This window comes from Podarcis gaigeae, assembly GCF_964106915.1.
Source record: "Podarcis gaigeae genome assembly, chromosome: 15".
Classification (NCBI taxonomy): Eukaryota; Metazoa; Chordata; class Lepidosauria; order Squamata; family Lacertidae; genus Podarcis; species Podarcis gaigeae.
In genome coordinates this window covers 7685882-7713691 of record NC_139692.1, presented here as the reverse complement: position 1 = coordinate 7713691, position 27810 = coordinate 7685882, and the positions used below count along the sequence as shown (strand labels likewise).

Sequence of the window (27810 nt, the reverse complement as noted above, 5' to 3'; positions counted from 1 at the left end):
AGGGGACAGGACGATGGAGGAAGTGGATGAAAACTCTGACAAAGCAGCTTTTGTTCTGCCATAAGGCGGGCCAGCTACTGGCCCATTTCCAGTTGCACAAGAGGTGCCCCATGGACTGCAGATGCTAACAGCCATGGGGGGGGAGGGGGTGCTTCTGAATAGCCGTTGCTGGAAGCCAAAGGAGAGTTGCTCTTGCATGCAGCTCCTGTTTTAGGGTTTCCCATTGAGGCATCTGGCTGGCCAACCAGAGTGGAAAGGTGCCACAACTCCCTCCCTCTTCAAATGGGACACCCAAATTTGCCACTTTGCCCTGAGCCCCTGCTTCTGGGAAGGGGCCCATCCATGCAGCCAAGCTCCCAGTGGAAACAGGAACACCCAGGATGCAAGCCTCAAGTAGATAGGAGGGGACGAACCCCCCCCAAAAAACCTTTTATTGGCCCCTTCCTTCCTTCCGTCAGGATGCAGAAACAGCATCATGGGTATTTGGCATCATAGATGATTTTGGAGGAGTTTCCCCGGTCCCTTTCATCTTCTGCGGTGAGGTTGAGGGAGTGCAGCACTTTGTACTGGACCATGGTGATGAGGGCCAGCTCTTCAGGATCTAGGCCGCTCATCAGGGTCACTTCTGGGGGATAGAGGAAAAGAAAGCACACTGGGTGGCTGGTTCCGTACCTGCCGACTCCTCCATGCCCAGACCAACCCGAGGAGGGAGGAGGGTCCTGTGCTGGACCCCTTCCTGCCAGCACAAAGCTGTCAGCTGAAGAAGCATTTCAGCTACCCAAAGAGGGCTCCTTGCTGGGAGAGGCAGCATAGGGGAAGTACCATCTCTGCTGAAGACCTTCCTCTTCCAACAACACTTTCAGTTTGAGACTTTTTCCAATCTGCCTCTGCACTGGAAGCATTTTAAAATGTTTTGGGTAATGTTTTGTTACTCGCTGCCACCCTGGCCATCTTTGGGAGGAAAGGCAGGATACTGTATATATTTATTAAACATAGAACTAAATAGGAGGGGCGTGGCAGGGGCAGGAGGTGGAGCTGCTGATACAAAGCACAATCCTAACTTTTAGGGCTGGTGCTCTGGAAAAAAGGAAGCAGCCAGCAACCAGTCAGACAAAACTAGCAAGGAAGTATCCCACGAGCCCCGTCAACAGGTAAGTGGCAAGGAGCTGTGCAGTTTAAGGAACTGGGCAGCAAGTGTATGGATCTGGTGTCACTAGACTTGTGCTCTACTAGTGGCCACAAGACACAGCCTGGCCACCTGTAGTGTCCCCCACCCACCCAAATAAGAGGTACTGGCTTCGAGAGGCTCCATAGTGCTTCACCCTCTCCACATCACCAGGCCCAAATTCAACAACACTTAACATTGCATCCATTAGGATCCTACTATAAACAGCAGGCCATCCACCTCTGCTCCGCTTGCCAGCACAGCCAGTAAAGTGTACAAATACACAAAACAAATAAATGAAGAAGAATGAAGCCTGGTAAGGCCGGTTTTCAGTGGCTCAGGCAGGTTTAGGAAAATACCTCTCCACATGCAAGGAAGCCAAGGTCTGGCAAGCAGCTCTGCTTCAGTGGGGAGCTTGGGCTTTGCAATGTTTATTTTTATTCTGTTTAACTTGCAGAAAGATTGAGGTCCTGCAAAGTGGCTTGTAAGGATATGCAGGACTCAGACTATTTACGCCATGCCATGCCATGCCAAGGAATAACACACCAGGGATATTGTTTTAAGAAAGAAAGCTGTTATCCTTGGAAATCTAAGCCCAGAGACTGAGGGCCCAGAGAATGCGGAGGGTTTGCCCATGTGCTCCCAACCCAACTCACAGGACAGGGGCTCTTTGCTTACCAGTACAGGCAGGCAGACAGAGAGAGCAATTGCTCCAGGTTGTCATTTGCTGGCAGTCCTCCACACACGTCTGCACTGGGACACCACAGACTGCAACAAGAAAAGGCCCCTTAGTTATTTGTCTCAGGCAAAACCTCAGACTCGCCGCCTCCTCTTCCTACTCAGCAGGATGTAACTATGCAAATACCTATGCTACCAACAGTGTAAACTGGTTTAAGTCAACTTCTCTCCCCCCCCCCACACACCGCAAAACCCATACTCTGTGCAAAGGAAGGATGGCAGAACCAGGAAATGGCGGGGTCAGCACACATGGTAGGAGGATTGGACAGTGCCAGACTCTGGTGAAAACACCCTCCAAGGGCTAGGGAAGGGGCTGCCCCACAGCTCTGGAATGCCTTTCCCACCCCAAGCATCTCAGCCTATGGCTTTCCACCATTGCTGAAGTAACAGAGCCAAGCCCCAGATGTACAGGGCTGAAGGCTGGGTCAGAAAGTTCCATTCTCAACACGTTCTAAGGACTGGCTAGCGTCACGCACCAGGCGCAAGAGAGTCCGCTGAAGTCATTCACTGTTAACCGAAGGAGCGAATTTGCTTCCTGAATAAGTTATCTAAGAAATGCAATTGGTGCTGCCACAAAAATGCAAGTCTATATTTCCACCCACCCCACTTAGGCCTCCCTCTACCCCTGCTTCTCCACGACTCAGTGAAGACATATTGCCCCCCCCCCCCCAGTTTGCAGGGCCCAGCATAGCATCAGGCTCACCTTCTGATGGCACCTTTCTCAAGTGGAAATAAAGCAGACAAGGATAGGAAGGGGCCTGGGGGGGGGGGGGGGAGAGACCCAGAATACAATCCAGGAGAAGGGGGAAGAAATTCATCACCTCCAGTGTGAGAGGGCAGATCATGTTTAACAGCACCATACTAATCGTGTCTACACAGAAATGAGTCTTGTTGAATTTAACGAAACTTACTCTCAGGTAAGTGGGGATAGGACTGCAGCTATGCCATGTCAAAAGGAATGCATAGGAACCTGTTCCGTCAGGAAAGTAAACAGACTACTCTGTGCCCGCTGTCCCCACCCGCCTCTGCAACAAGCAGGTTTCTGTCACTGGGGTTGCCCAGGACAGCTGGCAGGAACAGGATGTCCTGCTGGGAGCAGCTACACACAGGTATGTATGACTAAGATGTGCTCTCTCTCTCTCTCAAACACACACACACACTGCTGCTAGGATGAACCACAATCCTCCAGGTTTGGTGCTCAGCAACTGAGCAGGTACTTCTGCACTCCTAAGTGGCCACAGCCTGCCAGCCATGTTATGTAACCCACTGGAATGTTGGCACAGGCCGCAAAAAAATGAGTTTCTTGAGCCACTGCTGCTCCCCAAGAGAGGCTCTGTGACAACGACTGCCGGCTCCCTCACCTTTCTCAGCCGTTGTCTGGAATCGGCCGCTGCAGTCGCAGGCAGGTCGTGGTGGGGGTGCCGAGGCCCTACGGCAGGAGGGGCCGCTGAAGCCCTCTGCACAGACTGAAAGGAAACAGAGCGATGAGTGCAGCAGGGTTCAGGCATGAGAAGGAAGGGCATGGTGGCCCCAGAAGCAGCTGACATCACACAGCTCTCTCCTCCAAGCAACTACGTTTCTGGGGCTTTGCTACATAACACACAGCATTAAAAGCCAGCAGGATGTTCTCATCAAACACCTGACTTGAGTGACTATTGCTGCTGTTATTTCAACTTGGCTCTCAGGCAAGCCAATGAGGGCGGAGAAAGGAGGCCGAGATGGACAGTGGCTTCGCCTTTTAGGCTGGCCCACAGACTGCAGCTGGCTTGACACTCCCCCCCCATTGCTTTTTCGCTGTTCTTTAACATCAGCATGATGCACAGAAGTCCAGCAGATGAAGTTCTTCCTATAATCAACAGGGAAAGCTGCACCAGTTTCATGTCTTGCACATGGAAGCAGCTCTCGACAAAGGGCTGTCCATACCTGGGCTTAATGCAATCCATGCAGCTCTCCTGTTTGGATTTTCAAAGCACAAGGAATCTCTGGATTTAGGGAAGAGATGTTGGAGGAGAACCCCCACATGGATGAGGTGTGAGTGGTTCACAAACTGCATTAACCCCAGTTTGGACAGGCCCTAAGGCCTTTGCATTGCAGACCTGGATGACCTGGTGCATGTGCTCCTCACCAGAGCAGCCAGGATGCAGGCATGTTGCAGATCGCTGGGGGTGGCACTCTGCCCCTGGGCAGGCATGGTTCAGAATTACACTTTGGTGATGCCTTTCTCTCATAAGGACATAAGAAGAGCCCTGCTGATCTAGGCAAGATCTAGTCCAGCATCCCTGCTGCACACAGGGGCTTTAGAGATCCTTCTGAAAGCCCCCAAGGAGACCTCCTTCTCCCTGGAGAGAAGTGCACTGCCGCGACACCTGGAAGCTCCACTCCTCTGCAAGGAGGAACCATCATGTCCTTCAGGCAGAGGACACAAAGAGGGTTCTCTTCCCGTCCCTACGCAAGACCCACTTACTGGTCCACCTGTAAAGCGTTGAATCTGGCTTGGAGACAATGCTGTCCGTGGAGCTTATCAGATAGAAGCCAGTCCCTGTTTGGAGGACGGCGGCACACACATTGTGCTCCATCAGGCACTCCTGCTTTGCTTGCTCCAGGCTCTCAGCGGAGGGGTACAGCACAGACGGCTCTCCTGCCACGCCGTGGCCAGGTTGCTCATCAAACCATTCTGTGGCTGCTGGGAAGGGAAACATGGTGCGGCCAGCTTAGCTAAAGCTCCACAATTAAAACCACCAACAGATCCTGTTTACATGGCATGTTGTAAAATTATTTATTTGCGGATGCATTCGAATGCGGCTTTTCGTCCCCAAAACAACCCCCAAAGGTGACTCACATAAAAGCACAGTGAAAGAGCAGAGCATAAGAAAAGACCATCATAATCAACAAGTAAAAATAACAGCCAGGGTCTCAGGTAGCTTTCAAAAGGGGTACATGCATGGGCAGGGGCCCAGTTTCAGCATTCAGAAAGAGCGATGGGGATTGTGTGCTCCCTCCTCAGGGAAAGAGGGTTGGGTTGGTTGTAAGAAGCTTTGGGTTGCCCTGGGCAAGATAAAGCAACTCACAAATTCAACAAATAACCTAATTACCTTCACTACATTTGCACAGGAAGGGCCTCTCCTCCTTGCAGCTGGCATCACCGAGAAGCCCCGTTGATGAGTTGAACCACACACAGTCCTTCAGGCCCCCATCAGCCATATCATCCTTCAGGTACCTTTCCCCACACACAAAAGCAAAAGGAAGAGGGTTGTTTGTGCTCCAGGGCTCGGGGGGGGGGGGAGGTCACAAGAGCTCCCTCCAAAAGGAATTTTGCAAATGCTCTCGACTAGGATGCCAGCACTCCAGGGCATATAAATTCAATTCATCATCAGAGGTATTGCCACATCTCATATTTCCTGGTTCAAAATGCAATGCTTTCCTCGAACATGAGATGAACACCATTACCCTCCCAACCAATTCTTCCATGGCTCAGATTCTCATCTGAGCTAGGGCAGTGTTCACTTCCTTCCCTCCTTCCCCTAAGCTCTCATCCAGCAACAGTCCTTCAAACTATGTTCCTTCCAGCCCCATTGTTCATTGGTTGCTACACTGATGGTGGCAGCAGGCAGAAGGGAGGAGAAAGAGAGACAGACAAACAGAAGGGATGCAGGCAGGCTATACAGCACACCAGGTACAAGGAGGAATGGAAAATGCAGTTTTCCCAGCCACTGATGTCAGGAAGCTCTGATAGATAAGGCAGGAGGCTCACAGGAGTTGGGTTGGGATTGGATCCCATTGCATGTGCCCAGTCAGGGGCTGCAATGCCAGCTGGGTCATTTTGGATTAAGCTGAGCAATTTTCTATTACAAAACAATAACATTGTTGGGGGGGGGATGTCTGAGCTGATCTACTTAAAGCTTGGTGGGGCATGACCTTCCCCAGCACCATTCGCCCACAGGGCAGTCATATCTAGGGGGAAAGGGCCCTGGAGGAACCACCCGGGTGCTCACTGTCCCATCTGCTCGCTGAGGGGCTCCTGTGTTGTCCACCGGAAGACGGATTCCTCCTTCAGGTCATTCAAGCCCGTCCAGAAGGAGCCTCCAAAGTTTGAGCGGACCCAGTCCTAGAACAAACATGGCAACCGCAACCTCAGGGTGGGTGGAAAGAAGGCACCCATCCCATGATGCCTCAGTTGACCTTTCACCTGCCTCCCTGCACGGAGAGGGGTGGAGGACTTGGGCACGTACAGGGTGGCACAGGGTTCTCCAGAAAGGTCAATATCAAGGAAGGAGAGGGCTCCAGCTTCCCTAGGGCAAGCACCACTTGCCCCTTGATTGCAGGCTGAGGGGAGTGCCAGTGAGGGAGCCGTCTTCTGGAAACTGCAGCCCAACTCCATGGACAGCATGCCATCAAAGGTCATCATGAGGGGCCCTGTGCTTCTGGAGAGATGCTGGTACGGAAAAGCCATACCTTCTCTTGCGGAGAGGTCAGGTGCAGCAGTTCTGTATTCTTGAATCTCCGGCAGGCATGTAGGGCCTCTTGCCACTCGCTGGCCAAGGAGGGGTCCCAGAAGTAGCAGCTGCCATTCCAGTGGCTCCACCCGGGGTCCGTCGGACAGGAACTCCGGGGTGCTGAGGAGGAGGCGGGGGGACATTATCCAGAACAAGGCCCAAGCTGCTTTCCCTGATTATGGCCACAGTCCATCATTCCCAAAGTCCGTTCAGTGTAGCAGAGGGTCTCTGGCCAAGAGAGGCAGGTGAGAGCACTGGGACCTGGTGGCATTGTCCCCTTTTAAAGTCTTGCCAAGCACTTACCCAGTGGCCCCTTGCACACCCACGGCTTGAGCTCGGAGCAGGAGGATGCAGCCACCTGTCCCTCTCCCTGCGGCCCAATCTCCAGGCAGCCCCCGGTAGCAAGCTGTGTGTCCGCCAACCTAGCGAGGGAAGCAAAAATGGCTGGGACCACCAACTTCTAGACAAGGAATGGCAGGTGCCCAGGAAGCCAAAGTCACATGCCAGACAGAGAAGGAAGGACAATGGGGACCAGGGATGAGGTGCTAAGCTTTGCAAGCTGGCGGTGCAGTTCTGACAGTGTGGTGGCAGGAGATGCAGGGAGATGATCACTCCTTCAGAAGCTGCATAAGGGTTGGACTAGATGTCCCTTGGGGTCCCTTCCAACTCTACGATTCTGTGATTCAGGTTTGCTGGAGTTCTGGATAAGTTGGCTGCCAGAAGGCCAATATATAAAGGGAGCCCCTCTGAAGCACCTGCTCTGCCTGTAGAACAGGGCTGGCCCCTCCATGAGGCAGACTGAGGTAGCTGCCTCAGGTGACAGAATCCAAGGGGCCCCTCCATGGGTGTGAATCCCACCACCACCCATGTCTCCACTGAATCGAAGTGAAGCAGCTGCAGCAGCAGCTTCCAGAGTGATCTTGCAAGAACAGCACGTGATCTCATGGGATGCTCGCAAGACCTTTTCAGAACCCAGAAGCCATAGCCACACGCCCCCTGTAATTAGAGACAGCATAGGTAGCACCGTCATGTTTTGCCTCAGGCAGCGAAACAGGACAGGCCACGCCGGCTGGAGGTCCCAGGTTCAACCCTTGGCCCAGCACAGAGGGAGTCTTTCTTGTCAATGCTGGCCTGGTTGCCCATGTCTGCTTGAAGGCAGCCACCTGCCCCCAAAACACTCACCAGGGAGAAGAGAGGTTGGCTGCTCGGCCCTCTGCCCATGTCCAAGTCCCGTCTCTGTCGACATCATTCAGCCCTGTCCAGCTGTTCTTCTGCACCATGGCTGCTATCCAGGCCTGGAGGGGAAGAACGGACGGGGGTGGGAGAGGAGGCTCATTCCACTGGTTTAACCTGCTCATTTACAACATGAACATTCAGCTCTCTGGTGGCAGCAATGTGCTTCATAGCTCCATATATTGAAACAAAATGTTTGTAGGTATAAACACCTATAAAGAGTTAAAACAGCCTCCAAAAAGTGGGAAACGTTCTCCAACCCAGTGATCTGAGGGTTGGTTGCCAGGAACATTGTCCTTCAGCCGTCAAATGCCTGGCAAACAGGAATGCTTGGAAATTTCCTCCTAAAAGTCAGTAGTGAGGAGGGCACTCCACAAAATGGGAGCCACCACTGAAAAGGCCCTGTAGTAACATCCCTGAATAGGCCTCACCACTGATTTTGCAGAGTCCAAGATGGTTGGCAATGGGGAAGGTGCATGGGCCCAAGTCATTTAGGGCTTCATATACTGGCCTTGAACTGGGCCACACAAGCTTACTGGCAGCTACCCCACAGTGAAGCAAGGAGCGCCAGCCATGCCACCTGGGAACATGACTAGCTCCCAACCTGCCTTTTCCTTGGCACTGCTGAGGGTCAGGAGGCCCACGTCTTTTCCATATGTCTGGCAGGTGGCTTTTGCCCCCTGCCAGTTCTTGCTGCTGTGCTCCTCCACGTAATAGCAGTGACCGTCCCAGAACCACCAGCCAGGAGCATGTGGACATCTCGAGCTCACCAAACCTGGAAAACAACCACAGGCAGAGCAGTAGTAGCTTCGCAACGTGACCCTGACTCTAACCTGCCAGCCTGCCTGTTCTCTGTGAAGCTGTAGCGCTGCTGCCTCTTGACGATGTTGTTATTTCCAATGATGTATTGTTTTGTTTTTCTATGTTGACTTTCCCTTTTATCACAAAGCCGCTTGGCTTATTTTATTAACAGAAAAGACGAGCGTAAATGATTAAGCTAAAGAAATGCGTCCAACAGTGGGAGTTCATGGAGCAAAAGAAGGCCTGCCTTGTACTTATTTATTTCATTAAAAAAAGATACACCGCTTGATTGTATTTTTTTTTTTAAAAAGCCACACACCTCAAAGTGGCTTACCGAAAAATAAAACAGTAACATCAAGAAAATTAACAATCATACTTTTAAACATACAGAAGTTAAAGTACTAAAACAGACTGAAATTCACATCCACTTTGCAAACACCTGGCTAGGGTTGCCTAAACAAGGATGTTTTTAGCAGGTGCTGAAAAGAGTACAGTGAAGGAGCCTGATTGATCTCAATAGGCAGGGAGTTCCAAAGTGTAGGTGCTTGGTGGAGTATGTGGAGATGGCTAAACTTCGATGGGAGGAGTAAGGAACCAGGAAGAAAGAAATTTAACTAAGACTGGGGGAAATTTACTGAGTATTTTTTTAAAAAATTGTAAACAACTTAAAACATTAGCAAGGTTAATGTAAAATGAGCAGTAAAGATAACTCAAGGAAATTATTAGAGAAAATAAATAATAAGGTATTGGTTTGGATATGCAGCAGTAAAGATAAAATGAAAGAAACCACAGATGAGAGGGGGAGGGGAGGTCAATTTGATGGTATTTTTGGTTTTGCTATAGAATTTGTATGTTTTGTTGTCAAATTGTACACACCCCACACCCCGCTATAACAAAGTGTATCTGTGGCACCTGTAGCAATGCCAATTATGCCAAGTCGGTCATGACTGGACCTAATGGTCAGGGGTCCCTTTACCTTTACCTTTTAAGCAGTTGATAGGCACATGTAATCACACAATCTCGTAGGTAAACTGGTCCCAAGTTGCCATGGGCTTTATATGCAAATGGCAACACCTTGAACTCGGTGCAGGAGCAAATCAGCAACCAGGGCAGATCTCTGAGAGCAGGTGTCATATGCCAACAAGGCCTCACTCAGTCATGCTGCAGCATTTTTATGTCACTCATATTCCGCCCCGCCCCCCCCAAACTTACCATGAAGGCACGAGGGGGTGAAGCGACGGACGCAGCGCAGGTGGCGCCCATCGCATTGGCCCGTCAGGGGGTTGTAGGTCGATGTGCTCAAGCACGGAGAGCAGCGCTGCCGGCACCCATCCCCACAGAAGCTGGGGGAGCAGGCTGCAAGGACAGAGAGTTGTTGGTAAAGGCAGTGAGAGCTACCTGGAGACACCAGCCCCTCTGACTGGCCTCATGATACTCTGGATAGAGGCATGTCTGCTGGAGGCCCTGCAGAAGTCACTGGAGGTGTCAGGGATCAGATCCTGCAGCCTTGAAGCTCAGCCTTTGAACCTGGTGGCACAGGCACACACCAACACACAGGAGGAATGGCCAGCCTCAACAAGGAAGCCTCTCTCAGCACTGGACTAGGGAGGAAAGTCTCAGTACTGGCCAAATGGGGTTAGGGCTGCCTTCGTGCCTTGTGTGATGTGTTTGGCCACCAGGTCTTTGGTCCTCTCCAGCAAATCTTAAGCTTTTATTGACACCAGAGTGGGGTCTCTCTTTCAAGTCAGCCTCTGAAGACCATCAGAGAAGGGCTGCTTCTCTCTTCCCTCCCTGCACCTTTTCCCTTGTGTGTGTCTGTCGTGATTTTTAGATTGTAAGCCTGCAGGGACTGCCTTGTTTTAACTGGAAGCCTCTTGGGCTGAAATAAATAAGCAATAAATAATGAAATTGCCTCCCAGCCCTCATTGGGGACTCCCTGGAAGCATCTGACGGGCCACTCTTGGAAACAGGGCACAGGCAGAGGCAGAATGGGAGACATCTCCTGTCTTCTCATGCAGCTGAACCTGCAAACATTCCTCAGCCCAGGTATGATGGGTCAAAGGGCAGTAAGCCAGGCATGAATTTATTCTGGGAGAGGCTCCTGAAATCCATTGACAAAGGGGCTTCTAATCCACACAAGCTCAGACTGCAATACACTGGGTTGGCCTTTAACCTGCCACCACAAGACACATTTAAAGCACCTTGCTGGGTTGTTCAGTGTTCAGGGGCATCCCTGAAATGGAGGGAGGGAGGTGTTCCAGACCCCGATCTACCAACCCACTACTATTCCCCCTTCCCATCCTCCTCCCTGTCCTCCTGCGTCTCAAATGCAGCAGAAGCAGCCACTCACCTGCCTTCACGTAGAGGATGGCGTCCGAGCCAGGGCTGTCCACCAACACCGTCCCTGCCACCAGGTAATAGGCCCCGCTAAGTCTCAGCAGCCCCGTGCAGCCCTCCTTCTGCAGGTAGCAGGCGTCCTTGGCTTCCTGCAGCGACGCTCGCCTCTGCTGGGGGGCCGAGCCCTGCTGAGGAAGGAGCAGCTTCTCCCTGAAAGATGGCAGGTCCACATCTGTGTGGGGATGCCACAAAGTGGGAGAAATAAAGTGAAAACTCTTCCTGGCAATGTACAGAACAAGGCGACTTAAGGCACATTTCCTCCACCCGAAAACTGGGAACTGTAGTTTACCCCTCACAGAGCTAGAACCCCCCCAGCACCCTTAACAACATGCAGTTCCTAGGGTACATTGGATAATGTGCTTTAAATATAAGGTGTGTATGCAGCTGGAACTCAGCTCCCGAGGGCATCCCCTGAAGTTTGACAAAGGGCAAAGGACCCCTAACATTCCCCACCTCTCCGCTATAAGGATACGTTGGCATTAAGCCCCTCAGTGCATCAAAGACAGATTGAGTGGGGATTTAGGTGCCAGGCAAAAATGTTCCTCCTTAACCAGGCCTTTGGCTGACTGACATCCAATGCCCTTTTAAAATGTGTTTGGGGAGCCAGTGGGATTACTGGGTTGTTCTTGTTTTTATTATGTATTTTGAGATTTTGTGATTTTATGTTGAGAACCGCCCTGAGACCTGCCGGTATAAGGCGGTATACAAATTTAATAAATTCTCATCATCATCTTTTCTCCCCAGAGAATACTCCCACCTTCAGGTCGCTTGCAAGCCCAGCGGAAGCTGCCTGGCTCTGAGCCTCCTCTTTCGCCACCAGCAAAGCCAGCCCTGGCCTGAAAAAAAGAAAGAGAGCGGAGAGATGGGGCAGCTTAGCCTGTGGGGCAGTCAGATGTTGCTGGGCTCCCATCACCACCCTCTTGATCCCTGGCCCGGTTGGTTGGGGCAAGACCAGGGGAAGTTGCGGGAGAGATCAGGCATGTCAGGTTCAAAGTACTTTGCCTGTCCCAGGATCAGTCCTTTTTTTCTGGTGGAACACAATGGTACACAAAGCCATCACCTTTTTGGAGGGCAGGAGGAGGGAGGGCTCTTGGCCCCTCAGAGCATCACGCCTGCTTTTCCATGGAGGCAGGAGGCTGTGACAGGATTCTGGAGCCCTGCTGCCTCCTTTCCAAAGCTGGGCAGACCCCCTTAGAGCATTGTGCCTTCTTCCCTAAGCTGGGCAAATGCTTCCTGGGCTTGGTGAAGGAGATGCGAGCCCAGGTCCTGGCAAAATGTGGGACAGTGTTACCCCTGTGGTAAAAATAGGCATGCATAATGCAGCAAGTTATTTATAATGCATCTCTATATACCAAGATAGAGACGCGGGTGGCGCTGTAGGTTAAACCACAGAGCCTAGGACTGGCTGATCAGAAGGTCGGCGGTTCGAATCCCCGCGACGGGGTAAGCTCCTGTCGCTCAGTCCCTGCTCCTGCTAACCTAGCAGTTCGAAAGCACGTCAATGTGCAAGTAGATAAATAGGTACTACTCTGGCTCCCGTGTGCTGGCGTTTCCGTGTGCTGCTCTGGTTCGCCAGAAGCGGCTTAGTCATGCTGGTCACATGACCCAGAAGCTGTATGTCAGCTCCCTCGGCCAATAAAGCGAGATGAGCGCCACAACCCCAGAGTCAGCCACGACTGGACCTAATGGTCAGGGGTCCCTTTACCTTTACTATATACCAAGATCTCAATGAAGTTCCAGTAAATCATGTAATTGTTTTACATGTATTTGTTTTTCCTGGCCCTGAGGAAATTTTGCACCCAGGGCAATTACCCAGAGTACCGGCACCTTTTTCCTAGAAAAAAAAGCACTACCCAGGACCCCTTCCCACAGCCCATCTCCAGGAGGTTGGCATAGCACACCCATTCCATGGCTATTGGGGTCCCTTTCAACTCTAGTCGAGTCAAATTATGGTGGTTCCAATGTGAGAAGTTCACCAGAACCTGCCTCCTCCCCCACCCCCAGCCTCCAGCAGGGACCCCATCTCACCTTGACCTTCTGCACGGTAGCACCCAGGTACCTCTGGCAAGCAGAGGCTGCTTCGTCCTGCCTGCTGTAGCGCTCCGAGGACACGCAGGCTCCATGCTCAAACACCCAGTCATCCAGGGGCAGGCACTTCAGAGAGGCATACGCCGCTAGGGAAAGGGGTTTGGCCATTACTAGCTGACCGCGGTGCCAGGGGGTTACTCGGCAACCACACACCCTTTGCACCAAGTAACTGCAGGGTGCCCCCTGGCTCCTGGCACTCAGGAGCAGGGTTTTTAAGTCAGAAGGCATGATGCTTCCTGGCAAGCCGCTCTGAGCCCGGCCTTGGCTGGGGAGGGCGGGATATAAATAAAAAATATTATTATTATTCTGGAAGAGCTACAAGCTTGAAGGCAGCTGCAATCCATTTGCACTGGGGCAAGGGAGCAAACAGGTGGCAAGGGAGGTTATGGGGGGGGGGAGCAGCAGAAGGTCTGAAGGGCTCCATGGTGCCAAACGAGGCCACCAGCCCTCCTTCCTCTCAGGGCTCCAGGGCTGGCGGTTGGAGCCAGTGCCACAACTGGTTTAACCCTGTTTCTCCAAATGTGACCCTTTTTTGCATGGGATTGAGGGTGGCTGCATTAGGGACGGCTCGGAGGAGAGCCCCATTAGCCCACTGCTTTGAGATGCACATACCGGCTGCCTCCCTGTAGCGCAGGAATCCATCGCAGAGGCCCGTGAGCGGGTTGCAGCTCAGGCCTGGCTCACACCGGGGGCACATCGACTGGCAGTCCTGGCCAGAGAAGCCGGGCCGGCAGCTCGACTTGACATGCACGGCAGCAGCCGAACTGGCGTCAGGGTCTTCCAGGACCACAAGGCGTGTCCCCCTGGCAAGGCGGTGGCCCCCTGCGGAGCTGACCACGGCGTCACACCCCGTGCCCAAGGCAGAGCACTGCCGCTTGGCAGCCTCCAGCGAAGGGAAGCTCAGGTCCAAGGAGGGAGCACCATAGAAGGACTTCTCAGGGAAGGTCATGTAGGAGCCTGAGGGGAGGGGAGAATCATAGAATTGTGGGGTTGGAAGGGACCACGAGGGCCACAGGATCACATTCATCCAGTGCTTTACCAACTGCACTGGCTCCCGGTATAGTACAAGGTCAGGTTTAAGGTGCTGGTTTTGACCTTTAAAGCCCTATGCAGCCTAGGACCCACATACCTACGGGACCGCCTCGCCTGGTATGCCCCGCGGAGGACCTTAAGGTCCACAAATAACAACACTTTGAAGGTCCTGAGCCTCAAGGAGGTTAGATTGGTTTCAACTAGGGCCAGGGCTCTTCCAGAGATACTTCAAACAACTATATACTCAAGGGCCGCAAAATGAGGTTGAGATAGAACAATTTTTGACAAAGAATGGATTATCAAAGTTGTCTCAAGAAAATAGATCAACCCTGAATTATAAAATAACACAACAAGAGATCGAAGATGCCATTCAGAATATGCAATTGGGTAAATCTCCAGGGCCAGATGGGCTTACCTCCAAATATTATAAGACATTGAAAGATTATTTGATACATCCACTAATGGAGGTTTGCAATGAGATTATGGAGGGGAAGAAAGCACTGGAATCGTGGAAAGAAGCTTTCATCACATTGATACCTAAATCAGAAACTGAAAAGACACAACTTAAGAACTACCGTCCCATCTCCCTTCTAAATGTGGATTATAAAATTTTTGCAGACATTTTAGCAAGTAGATTTAAAAAAGTTCTAAATGAAGTGATTCATAAAGATCAGGCAGGCTTTCTCCCAGGTAGACATTTGTTTGCCAACACAAGGAACATTAATATTTTGGAACTTTTGCAAACAATATTAATACAAGAGCAGTGTTAATATTTATAGATGCGGAGAAGGCCTTTGATAATATTTCATGGAAGTTCATGAAGAAAAACCTGGAAGGGATGGGAGTGGGACGGGGATTTGAAAATGAGATAGATGCAATCTATTCAGAACAAAAGGCTAAATTGATAGTTAACAATGTGGTGACGGAAGAGTTTAAAATTGAAAAAGGAACACGACAAGGTTGCCCTATTTCCCCCTTGCTATTTATTTCAGTCCTGGAGGTGCTCTTGAATATGATCAGAGGGGAACGGTTGGTTGAAGGAATTCAGGTCGGAGCGAAACAGTATAAACTCAAGGCTTTTGCAGATGACCTAGTTTTGACCTTACAGGAGCCAGAATCTAGTACAAAAAGGGTATTACAATTGATTCATGAGTTTGGTCAGGTGGCGGGATTTAAGCTAAACAAACAAAAAACTAAGGTATTGGGGAAAAACTTGACATCTTCAGAATCAGAAAGGTTTCAGAAAGAGACAGAGTTAAATGTGGTTAAAAAAGTAAAATACCTAGGGGTAAACATTACAGCAAAGAATCTGAGCTTATTTAAGGATAACTATGAAAAGTGTTGGTCAGAAATTAAAAGGGATTTTGAAAGTTGGTCAAGATGGAAACTTTCCTTGTTGGGCCGAATTGCTGCTATAAAGATGAATGTATTGCCAAAGATGCTGTTTCTCTTTCAGACTTTACAGATTGTGGATAAAATGGAGTGTTTCGGGAGGTGGCAAAGAGATATCTCTAAATTTGTCTGGCAGGGCAAAAAGCCCAGAATTAAGTTTAAAATATTAACTGATGCTAAAGAAAGAGGGGGGTTTGCCCTGCCAGATTTAAGGTTGTACTATGAATCAGCAGCTTTCTGCTGGTTGAAAGATTGGCTGCTTCTTGAAAACACTGATGTTTTAGATTTGGAAGGTTTTAACAACGCTTTCGGATGGCATGCATATCTGTGGTATGACAAGGTTAAAATTCATAAGACTTTCAAGAACCATATTGTTAGGAAAGCAGTGTTTAATGTCTGGACAAAATACAAAGACTTATTAGAAAATAAGACCCCAAGGTGGCTGTCACCTATGGAAGCTAAGGCTCTGAAAAGACCCAATATGGAGGTCAAATGGCTGAAATATTGGGAAATACTAGAAAAAGATGGAGATAATTGGAGGCTGCAGAGTTTGGAGAAACTAAAAGATAAAGTGCGAGATTGGCTACATTATGCTCAGATTAAAGAGGTTTTTAAATTGGATAAAAAGTTAGGTTTCCAGGTGGAAAAATCGAAGTTGGAAACAGAATTATTAGAACCTAAGACTAAGGTACTCTCAAGAATGTATAACTTGCTGTTAAAATGGAACACACAGGATGAAATGGTTAAATCAGCTATGATAAAATGGGCACAAGACATTGGGTATAATATTATGTTTGCTGATTGGGAAAAGTTATGGACCACCGGTATGAAGTTTATGGCATGCAATGCCTTGAAAGAAAATATTATGAAAATGATATATAGGTGGTACATGACCCCAGTTAAGCTTGCAAAAATATACCACCTGCCTGATAATAAGTGTTGGAAATGCAAGGGAACCGAAGGAACGTTCTTTCACCTCTGGTGGACTTGCCCTAGGGTTAAGGCTTTCTGGGAAATGATATATAATGAGCTGAAAAAGGTATTTAAGTATACCTTCCCTAAGAAACCAGAGGCCTTCCTTTTGGGCATTGTTGGCCAGAGGGTGTTAAAGAAGGACCGAACATTTTTCATGTATGCTACAACAGCAGCAAGGATACTTGTCGCCAAATACTGGAAAACTCAAGATTTGCCCACGCTGGAAGAATGGCAGATGCAACTGATGGACTATATGGAACTAGCAGAAATGACCGGCAGATTCCGAGACCTGGGAGAGGAAGCAGTGGAAGAGGATTGGAAGAAATTTAAGGACTATCTACAAAAACATTGTAAATTACATGAGTGCTAAGAAGGATGCGAGATTGAAAATAACACGGCACCATTAAGCTAGTTGGAAAGAATATGAGAGTAAGCGAATCTTAAGAGAAAAATAAATTTTGAATAATTATTAGGTTTAAATTGGGTATTTAAGACTCAGATAAAAGTATCTAAAGTTAGGGACATAATATTGGAAATTTATAGAATAAGAATGGAAACAAGGTGATAAATTGCTGGTTAAAATTGTATAATTTTGGAACGCAGGAGCGAGAGATGTGAGGAAGTCCAAAAAGTGAAGAAAATATGGCTATTATAAGATGTTAATTGTATTTTTGTTTCTTTTCCTGTTTTGTTTTCTGTTTATTCTGGTTTCTTTTTTACTGTATTAAGAAAATCTTTAATAAAATATTTTTTTTAAAAAAAAACAACTAGGGCCAGGGCCTTTTCAGCACTGGCCCTGACATGGTGGAACACTCTGTCACAAGAGACTAGGGCCCTGCAGGACTTGACATCTTTCTGCAGGGCCTTTGGTTTGGACTCGGTCTGACCCTTATGTTTCCCTCCCTCTATGGTCTTGATTTATCGGCTATTTTAAAATGAGGCTGCATTTTAATTTGCATTTTAACTGGTATTTTAAATTTGTCCCCCCCCCCCTTTTCCCCTATTATGTTTTTATTGTGATTTTATTGGTGTTAGCCACCCTGAGCCCGGCTCTGGCTGGGGAGGGCAGGGTATAAATAAAAATTATTATTATTATTATTATTATTATTATTATTATTATTATTACTACTACTATTACTATTATTTAGTCCAACCCCTTGCAATTCAGGAATGCCCCATAAATACCAAAATGAAAACTCAGCCTGGATAGCAGAGCTGGTTAGAGTGTGGTGCTGCTAATGCCAAGGTTGCAGGTTCGATCTCTGTATGGGACAGCTGCATTGCAGGGGGTTGGACTGGATGACCCTCTTGGTCCCTTCCAGCTCTAGGATTCTATGAAATGAAAAATGTCTGCAGCCCAAAGCAGCTCTGCTTACCACTCTGGTGGGAGGCCTGGCATATTCAGCGGTGAGGCCTGTGGCACGGCTCGGCCTTCAGGAAGCCGGAGCTCAGGGCCAGCATGCAGGTTTCTATGTCTGAGGGACCCTGTGAGAGAACAAAGCTGGCCCCAAAGAGAATGAGAGAGGGTGAGGGAAGCCAGAGATGGCGTCTGGCAGGCCTGCTGACTTGTGCCCTTTTGAGGTGCTCAGTTTTAGATCTGGTCCCCTTGGCTTGGCTTCAGTCCCATGTTTCTCAGACAACCTTCTTGGAAATCAAAGCAAGTTGTTCAAGACTTGCGATTGCTAGATCCAGGCAAAAATAAGCCTGGTGAATGAAACAGCTCCTCTGAACGTTTCTCTATCCTGAACAGCTCCTTAGGAGACCTCAAACTCCTTTGATAATTTTTTTTTTTTGGGGGGGGGGGTTGAGACTTTACAACATACAATACAATAAAAAAGTAATTAAATAAAAATAGAACTCCTTTGAAAGTTGCTTACGATAAACTAACTCTCTCCCAGCTGCAGCCTCTCCCCATACCTTCCCCCACATGCAATATGGTGACAATGATAGTGGCCAACCTTACTGGGTTCTTGTACGGATGGCAAGATGACTTGGCAGCGAGTGTGTTCAATCTCTGCACTATAGCTGCTTCTATTATTTCTTGACGGATTATTCAGAAGTGGTTCTTATTAAGTTCTGTGAGATGCACTTCTAAGCAGGTGTGCACAGGATTGCCGTCTTAATAGACAAATGGCCCCAATCCACCCATCCCGCCCCACAGTCTCTTTCTCAGGGGTTCTTACTTACCGCCGCAAGGCTTGGTTGAAGGGTGCCCCATCGGCCCAATGCCACAAGCCTCTGCCACTGCGAAGCCCAGTCCAGACACTCACCTCCAGCTCTTTCTGCAGCCAGACCTGTGGAGGAATGCAGAAGGTCATTTTCCTTCGCCAGTCAAAAACACGCAGTGGGGATCTTGCCAGTCAGCGCACCCCAAAGGATGCAAACTGTGCAAAGCCACCAGAGACAGCAGGGTGGAGAGGCCTGAGTGCCAAGAAGATGCTGGGAGGAGCACAAAGAGCCTAATTGGGAAGCCCAGCGCCATTACCTATGTAGGGCCGGCTCTATCATGAGGCAGAGTGATCAGTGTTAGAAACTCAACTGATCTAGACCTAATTTACAGTCGCCGCAATGGCACTAGATTTCCCCCCAGTGGGATTTATTGTTATTAATGTTATTATTGTCATTATTATTATTCATTTCATTTATATACGACTTTATATTTTAAATGAAATCTCAAAGTGGTTGACAACACATTTAAACAGCCAATCAAACATGAGGAAATCCCGACCAAAGAACTGTGGCAAGAGAAACTGATGGATTACGCGGAACTGGCAAAATTGACACACAAACTACGTGATAAGGATAACTGTGACTTTAAAGAAGAATGGGAACCTTTTACAAAGTACTTAAAGAAACAACAAAATGAACTGGACTCCTTGGCAGGTTTTGAATAAACATACACAAATTTTTTATTGGTAACATATTGATAGATTAATTAAGGATCTTTAACATTTTACAATATGAAGAGAATAACATATGCTGAGAAACCAGAGAGAGGAGCTGAGGGAAGTCTCGGGGGGGGGGGGTCTTTTTAGGGAAGGGGGGAGGGAAAAAATGGGAGAAAATGAGGATGATGTATTTTTGATTAAATGTTATGTTGAAATTCCTAATAATTTTTTATAAAAAAATAAACATCCAATCAAACAATCCAGAACGAAACGAATTCAAGCAAATGTTATCGTGTTTATTATTAACATAAAAATGAGATTACAAATTTATTTTATATCCTGTGTAAATAATTTTAGCTGGCCAGCCCTTGCTGGGTGGGGCCCCCATTTTATTTTCTTCCCTGGGGCCCAAATGACTCTTGGCAGCCCTGGGTGCCATTTCAGATACTCCCTGTGCTCAGACCAGAGAAACTGCTCACCAGATCTTGTGGGCTGCTCAGTGTGGCCAGGCTCCCACCGTGGAACCTCTGGCAGAACTTCAGGGCCTGGCTCCACTCAAGGGCCGCATCCAAGACGAGGAAGAGGCATTTGTCCTTCCTGGATCTCCAGGCCCTGGACTGGGGGCAGTACACATCTGCAAGAGGAAATGGCAAAGAGCATGATGTGCACAGTGTTGGGGAAAAACAAATACATTTCCTTCTCACTGAATTTCCAGCTAATACAGTACATGTGTTACTTTAAACCATACAAGGCACTGTTTGTCTAACAATCTAGTCAACACTTGTTTGTAGCCTCTGTTAACTCTGCCCCTCAACCCTGAGCTATTTTGTTGTTATTCTGTCCTGACAAATGTCTTTCTCTCTCTCATCTCCGCCCAACCTATAAATAACTTTTGCATGAATAAAGCCTTTGAACTCCGGAAACTATAAGTGATTATACCAATCTAATTCACACAACCTGCAAAGTCTGCTAACAAATACATCAGACTTCCTTTTACACGCACACCAGCTGGGCTCATCACAGCTTACCCCTCCCCATAGCAAAATGAAGCAGTCTAAACTGTTGGCTGTGTGAGATGAGCCCCAACGAAGCACCAGGTGTTGTGTCAGTCATTCTGCCTCACCCAAGCCTCCTACCTACCATGCAGGGTTGTGGTGAAGATAAAATGTGAAAGGGGAGGGAGGAGTCTCCTGCCCTGAGCTCCTTGGAGGAAGGGAGGGGCAAGTATACTTTTTAAAGAACACACCCCGATCCAGCACAAAATACAATGCCTGTGGGGTGCACTTCCCCAGGTAGAGCTTGGTGTGAATGACTCCTTGAAACACGCAGAACCCCAAGTGCAGATTCTGCAGCCGCTGGTCCGGTAAGAGGCGAAAGGAGCTCTTGGTGTCCGTGGAACAGTCTGAACTGCTCAACAAGGAGACTCCGTCTGGTGCCACCTGCACAGAGAACAGGGGAGAAGCCTGCATGAATCACAGAATCAGAGAGTTGGAAGGGACCCATTGGATCATCTAGTCCAACTTCCTGCAATGCAGGAATATGAACCTATATGGGGATCAAACCCATAATCCTTTTTTAAAAAAATAATTTTTATTAACTGGCCAATCAAATCAAATTAAATCACATCACATAAATTCCGAATTACAAAGCCGAATTTTAAATTTTGTTGGGGGGACCCATATTTCAAGATCCGAAGGGGGATTCTGATCATCTTCTTGCTACTGCGTTAATGTCCAAATCAATCCAAATCAGTCCAAACAGTTCATAATTCTATCCAGTCTTATCTTGCTGTTTCCACATCACATCTTGTTCATATATTTTCTCTTTTTTATTTATGATCTCTTCTGATAGTCTCCTTAAGCCGATAAACACCAATAATAATCCTGTGTGAATTTTCCGTTCTTCCAATCCTCAAATCGAGATAGTTTCCATATATCATCACCTTCATAGATAACAGTGCTCTTTCAATCATTAATTACAGAACTGTCATTCTTAAGTCCCACTGAGGAGTTTCACCCACAATATAAAAACAGCTCTATTTCTCTATTTCTCCTCTCAGACTTAAGTCCTCCGACAGAACTTCCCAATATGGCGACGGCATTTTTAACTGCATCATTCCAAAGCTCTTATACATTCCACGCTCTTCTTAAAACATGCTTTGGTTTATCTCAACACAGCCTTAAATCCACAGCTTAAGTCCTTAAAACGACATTTCTGACTTGTGAGGGGAGGGGATTCTTGTTTAATCACATAAGGAAAGAAAGGAAAGTTTCCCCCCCCATCAGTCATTTGCCATACCGTATCTTGGCGTATCTTCTCATGTTTTATTCTTGTCTTGTTTTATCAGAGATCTCTTCTGTTAGCAGTCTTTACTCCCCCTCCTCCCTTGACATATGTGCATTCCTTCATCCAAATTGTTTCTTTTGAAGTTCTTGCAGCTAGTGGCGTGGATCAGGGACGGCGTCCAGGAGTGCCGGAATCCCACAGGAGGGCTTTGTGCCTAGTGCCCCCATTCCAACAAATTCGGGGGTGGTATAGCGCACAGCAGGCAAGGGCAGTCACCCACACCATCCTGAGGGGGGGTAGGGAGGCTAATTATTCCCATCATAGCCTCCAAATTACCTCGTGTGGGTCGGAGAGATGTTATTGTCAGCCATCTTCCGATGCGCCCCCTAGTGGCCCCCCTTTTTAAAAAAATAATTTTTATTAACGATAATCTTGGCATTATTAGCATCACACTTTTAACAACTGAGCTAACCGGACAGGAAGGATCACAATGGAGAGAATAATTGTCACACACAGAAGGAATAAGGATATAGTGTGAGTGCTTCACCTACAGATTTGTAAATCATTTAATTGGTCAAGATGAATGGATGCCGTTAATATTGCAGTTGTTGTATAAGGGAGTGTTATTTTGAATGGAATGGAATTGAGATCAATAAGATTTTGGAATGCAGAAACAAAGTAAATCATCAAACCATCAATTCTAGCACATGGGAGGCCTCCTAAATTATATAATTTGGCATCTGAATGACTGGGGCTCATAATTGTATTATAACTTGGCATTGTTATAATGAGGCTACCATTATTGAAGGGGGAAAACCCACAAACAACTGAGCTCATTGGCAAGCTGGCACAAGAACTCACACAGAGATACCCCACAGGAATTAGAGCTCCTTTCTTTGTAATAATGATTTAGTAATAATTTCATTATTTTTACACCACCCATCAGATTGGGTTGTCCCAGCTACTCTGGGCAACTTCCAACGGAATATAAAAACACAGCAAAACAATCAAACATTTAAAAACTGCCTTGAGATGTCACCCCGAAACTACAGACTTAAATCTATTTAACTCTCATGACTCCTAAGCAAGTAGTTTTTCTGTGAAAGGGACAAGGAACACCTAAAAGAAAATAGCAGCACTCACACAAAAATGCAATTTCTAGAGCTGGGGAATGCAGGGCAGTGGATGCTGTTCCAAGCTGGTTTCAAACCGGCAGTGCTGGTGGCTGCATGTGTGCCATATCCCTGGTGCTCATCTCCTTCCTTTAAATAATCTTGGGAACTGTAGCTCAGCCCTCACAAAGCTACAATTCCCAGCACCCTTTTGGAACGGAGGTGTTTTAAATGAAGTATGGTGGGTATACAGCTGGTGTGAGGGAAAGAGGCCACTGAGGCTACCTGCCACCAAGTCAAATGGTTGGTCAGCGAGTCTGCACTCAATGGGCTGTTGCATTTCTAAAACATTGTGCTGCATTTAAAAAGCAACAACAACAACACTGACCTTTTATGTATATCTGTGCAGTGAGTCCTCACCTTTCCGAAAATAACATTGTGGGCTGATTAATATTCTACAGCCTTTTAAATGTGTTTTAAAGGCTGCTTTTTGTTTTGTTTCTGTTCAAACAATTTATTTGTGCTTTTATCCTGTTCTTCAATCTTTTGAACTGCCCTGAGATCTTTGGATGAAGCAGGGTATATCAATGTAATTAATTAATTGGTGGTTTTTTGAAATGCATGAGCAACACCCCAGGACTTAGGCAAGAGGCCCCCACCAGCATCAGGGTGAGGAATCTCCTGCTGCCCCGTCCGTCTCCTCAGGTTCATGCTGGAAAATAAGCAGAAGAGCCAGTGGGGTTTTTCCCCCCAAAGGTACATAGAATCATAGAATGTGGAGCTGGAAGGGACCACAAGGCTCATCAGTTGTGGTACCTTGGTTGTTGAACTTAATCCGTTCCGAAAGTCTGTTCAACTCCTGAAATCATTCGAAAACCAAGGCGCGGCTTCTGATTGGCTGCAGGAGCTTCCTTCCCCCCAAGCGGAAGCTGCAGTTGACTTCCTTTAAAACATTCGCAAACCAGAACACTTACTTCCGGGTTTGCAGCATTTGGGAGCCGATTTGTTCAACAAATAAGCCGTTCGAGAACCAAGGTACCACTGTATTTCAATGCTCTGTTTTGCAAGATTATTTGGCCCACCATGGGGCTCAAAACCATGACCCTGAACTATCCCAGAGTAGGTTGTTTTGAAGCACTATCAAGCTACTCCCGGAGTCTTGCATTTCTTTCCCTAAAGCATTTGGGGTGTTGGCATCCCCTGAAAAGGACTTCCTATTCATTTTTCTCAGGAACGGAGGGGAAATAAATGTGTGTGTGTGAGAGAGAGAACCAATCAGCTCCTAAAAAGAAGCTTGTATAAATTTAAGCTGCTTTAAGGGGTATGAACTGAAAGCAGTCTGGGTGACCCCTTATTGCCTACAACATATTGCTTTGTTGGAACGATTCAGTGATGTGAAAACGGAGACTCTTTGTGTGTTCTGCTGTGACTTAAGAAAAATTTCGTAAGAACATAAATAAAAACTGGAAAAGGAGTTGCTGTGATCTAGCAACCACTTCAAATTAACCAATATCATAAAAAAAATCTTTTACCCTGTAGATTTGAGAGACTGGAAAGAGACGACTGAGATTAAAAGCAGTCATAGAATGCGAATAAATAAATAAATAAATAAATAGGGTGGCCGATTCCTCCTGCACCCCTCACTCCACCACTATCAAAGAGTTTATCCCCTGATGTCATTCAGGAGAGGGAGTGCCAGTTCCATTTACCTGAAGGCAGGAAGGAGGGTCTGCGATGTTGCGGAGTCGACCATTTGGCTGCAGCCCCCAGAAAGCACATTTGAGGCGCTGGTCTAGCGCAAGCTCAGTATAGACCAGGGACTGCTCTGGATCGATGCACAGGGCTGACTGTTTGCCTCTGAGCCGAAGGAACCCAAACCACACGAAGGCTGTGCCTGTGGTGAATCACAGAATCACAGAATCATAGAGTTGGAAGACCGAGGGTCATCGAGCCCAACCCCCTGCAATGTAGGAATCTCAACTCAAGCATCCAACCTCTGTGTTATGTACTGAGTTGAATAGGATCCAAACTGCAGCAGTCTGATTGGTCCTAGAACAATAGGATCCAAATTGCAGCAGTCTGATTGGTCCTAGAACAATAGGATTCAGAATGCAGCAGTCTGATTGGTCCTAGAACAATGCAGCAGTATGATTGGTTGGCAGGAACCACCCAATCATGCTCCAGATATAAGTGAATCCGCAACCTGATTGGCTTACAGTAGAATTCCAGAATTAGCCAATCATGTGCAGCCCATTGTGTAAATAATGTATATAAAGCAGATACTTTGAGGGGACATTCATTCATTCCTCCTCACCACTATGAGCTGAATAAAGAGCATGAAATCACCTTGCGACTCTGAGTATATTTCACTCCGCTTAAAAACATTCAAGGAAGGAGAGTCTACCACCTTCAGATGAAGTCCATTCCACTGTTGAGCACCTCTTATGACAGAATGTTTAGTCGGAATCTCCTTTCTTGTAACTTGAAGCCATTGCTTTGAGCCCTACCCTCTGGAGTGGGGGGAAACAAAGCTTGTTCCACCTTCCATGTGACTGCCCTTGAGATATTTGAAGATAGCTTTCGTATCTCCTCTCAGTCCGGAGCCCATGTCTCACAGGAGCTAAAAGCTGCTTCCCACAACCCAAGTTGAAGGTCACATGGTGACATCACACTGTCCCCTTAGTACCCCAAGCTGCTGCCTGCCCTCACCCCCCCCCCTTTGTTCCTGGGCTTCATCCAGTGTTTTAAATTTGCCAGGTGCTAGGCACGTTTTTTGACTGGCACAAGTCCAGTTGTGACCATGTGGCAATCTCTGGATGCCAGGTTGGCAACTACCTCTCCATCTGGCTGGCCCTTCTTTCTTAAGCAGGTAGGTAAAGGTAAAGGTAAAGATACCCTGACAGTTAGGTCCAGTCGTGGACGACTCTGGGGTTGTGTGCTCATCTCGCTCTATAGGCCAAGGGAGCTGGCGTTTGTCCGCAGACAGTTTTTCTGGGTCATGTGGCCAGCATGACTAAGCCACTTCTGGCGAAACCAGAGCAGCGCACAGAAACGCCATTTACCTTCCTGCTGGAGTGGTACCTATTTATCTACTTGAACTTTGATGTGCTTTCGAATTGCTAGGTGGGCAGAAGCTGGAACCGAACAACAGGAGCTTACCCTGTTGCAGGGATTCGAACCGCCAACCTTCTGATCGGCAAGCCCTAGGCTCGGTGGTTTAGACCACAGCGCCACCCGTGTCCCAAGCAGGTAGGTAGAAGAGCTTATTTATTGCATTTATAGCCCACCTTTTCCTCCAAGGACTCCATGGTTCACTCCCTCCTCAGTCATTGCCTACAACAACCCTGTGAGGTAGGTTAAGAGGCTGCGACTGACTTCAAGGTTACTCAATGAGCTTCATGGCTGGCTGGCTGGTGATCTGAACCCTGTTCTCTCAAGGTCCTGTTTTGACACTCTAACCACTACAGCACACTGGCTTCCTAGATTTACTTCTGCTGTGGAGCAGCTCTTTTAATTAAGTTGGTTGACAAGTATGGGGAAAGCTAAATGTCACTGAAAGGTTCTGAAATATTTCCATAGGTGCTTGAATTTGTTTTATTCTGAATTGTTTGATGGGATGTTTTAATGTGTTGTCAACCGCTTTGAGATTTTTCCTTTAAAATATAAAGCGGTATAGAAATGATAACAACAAAAACAAAAACAATATTCATGGGGGGGGGGGGGAGTTGGTGCCTAGACATTCCATTGTGGTGACTGTAACTTAGGTTTAAGGTGCCATTTGGTGATTAGCTTATATATCTGGCTGCAGGAGGCCACTTACCTGGGTCTTGGCTTGCAGTGCTCATTTGCACAGAGGAAGGCTTCTTTGCTACCAGTGTGCTCCAGCTCACCACGTTCCCAGGGAACTTCCACCGAGTCCTTGAGGCTGCCATCTGCTTTATGGAAACCTCGGGCAAGGCTCGGTCCCACAGGTTGACTTCACTCAGGTCACCCACAAAGAGGCTGGTCCCTACAATGCAGCCCCAACATGCAGGGATGTGGTAAGAGCCCCTTATTGCCCAGAGAGGAGGACCAGTGATGTGGGGGCATGGCGGTGAGAGATGGAGGGGCTATGGCTTTTCCCCAAGTCTTTGTTATGGGCCCAGCCTTTGAGGGGGGATCTTTTGATCTACAATTCCCCAGTGGTGGCAGCGGCCTGAAGTTGGAAGATGCCATTCACCACTACCTTAACAACTTTGCCATCGGGCTGTGGGTTCAAAATCAACCTGCTGCTGCTGCTGCCACCAGCTCCCGCAAGATGTGCCTGGTCAGCTATGCGCTGAAGTGGAGGCAGCCAGAGTTTGCCCTCTTCCTCCTCTCCCCCTCGGGGCTGGAGTTCCACATCAAGGGGTAAGCAGGAGGTCCCTCCACCGGCAATGATGGTTTTAAATGCTTTTGGTCTTGGATGTGGTTTTGAGGTTTTATGACATTTTATATGGGGTTTCTATACTACAGCTACAGGGCAAGCCTAAAGCCTCTGAGCAAAGGAGGGACTTACCTCTGCTGCCCACTTCCAGCTGTCCAATTATCAGCTTCCCCCCAAGGGAGAGCCCCTTCCTCAGGAAGCTGCTACTCTCAGCGAAGTGGGGCTCCCAGAGAAATCCATCCACGAAGACCTTGAAGGACGGGTAGCCAGGAGCGCTGGAGACCGAGACGGCCACATGGTGCCAGGATTCATCCAGAAGGGAGCCCTGGGTGCCGCTGAACATCACTGAGCTGCAAAGAGAAACCGGGAAGAAGTGATAGAATCATAGAAATGAAATGGACAGCAAGGGTCAGCTAGTCCAACCCTCTGCAGTGCAGGAATATTTTGCCCATTGTGGGGCTCGAACCCACAACCCTAAGATTAAGAGTCTCATGCTCTAACAACTGAGCTATCTGGGTTCTCCTTTTAATCATCATCATCATCATCATCATCATCATCATCATCTTTATTTATACCCCACCCTCCCCAGCCAAGGCCGGGCTCAGAGTGGCTTACAAGCAATAATAAAAACAAGTTGAATGATTACAAATTAAAAACAAAATTATAATACAGCATTAAAATACTGAAACATTAAAATATTAAAATGTAGCCTCATCATAGGAGGAGAAGGAAAAGAAAAAAGAAAGAGAGGGAGGGAATAAAATTGGCTCCAAGCCAAAGGGCAGGCGGAACAACTCTGTCTTAC

At 47.9% G+C, this 27810-nt stretch overlaps 2 protein-coding genes across 2 annotated transcripts in view; both read right to left on the bottom strand.

Annotated features, from left to right (window-relative positions):
• LOC310832095 (beta-4C adrenergic receptor-like) overlaps window positions 1-27810 on the bottom strand; it is a 685807-nt gene that overhangs the window by 93719 nt on the left and 564278 nt on the right. The gene's annotated exons all lie outside the window — the stretch shown is intronic.
• Window positions 428-19818, bottom strand: LOC310832071 (uncharacterized protein). The gene is made up of 17 exons (XM_083713552.1): window positions 19682-19818; window positions 18502-18608; window positions 13528-13872; window positions 12856-13001; window positions 11585-11663; window positions 10781-10999; window positions 9643-9786; window positions 8238-8404; window positions 7579-7691; window positions 6700-6818; window positions 6356-6516; window positions 5896-6008; window positions 4996-5120; window positions 4368-4586; window positions 3265-3369; window positions 1844-1933; window positions 428-625 (listed from the first exon to the last, which is right to left on the bottom strand). The coding sequence occupies exons 2-17, from the start codon at window positions 18530-18532 to the stop codon at window positions 474-476; spliced, it is 2328 nt and encodes a 775-aa protein (XP_083569678.1). The 5' UTR covers window positions 18533-18608; window positions 19682-19818; the 3' UTR covers window positions 428-473.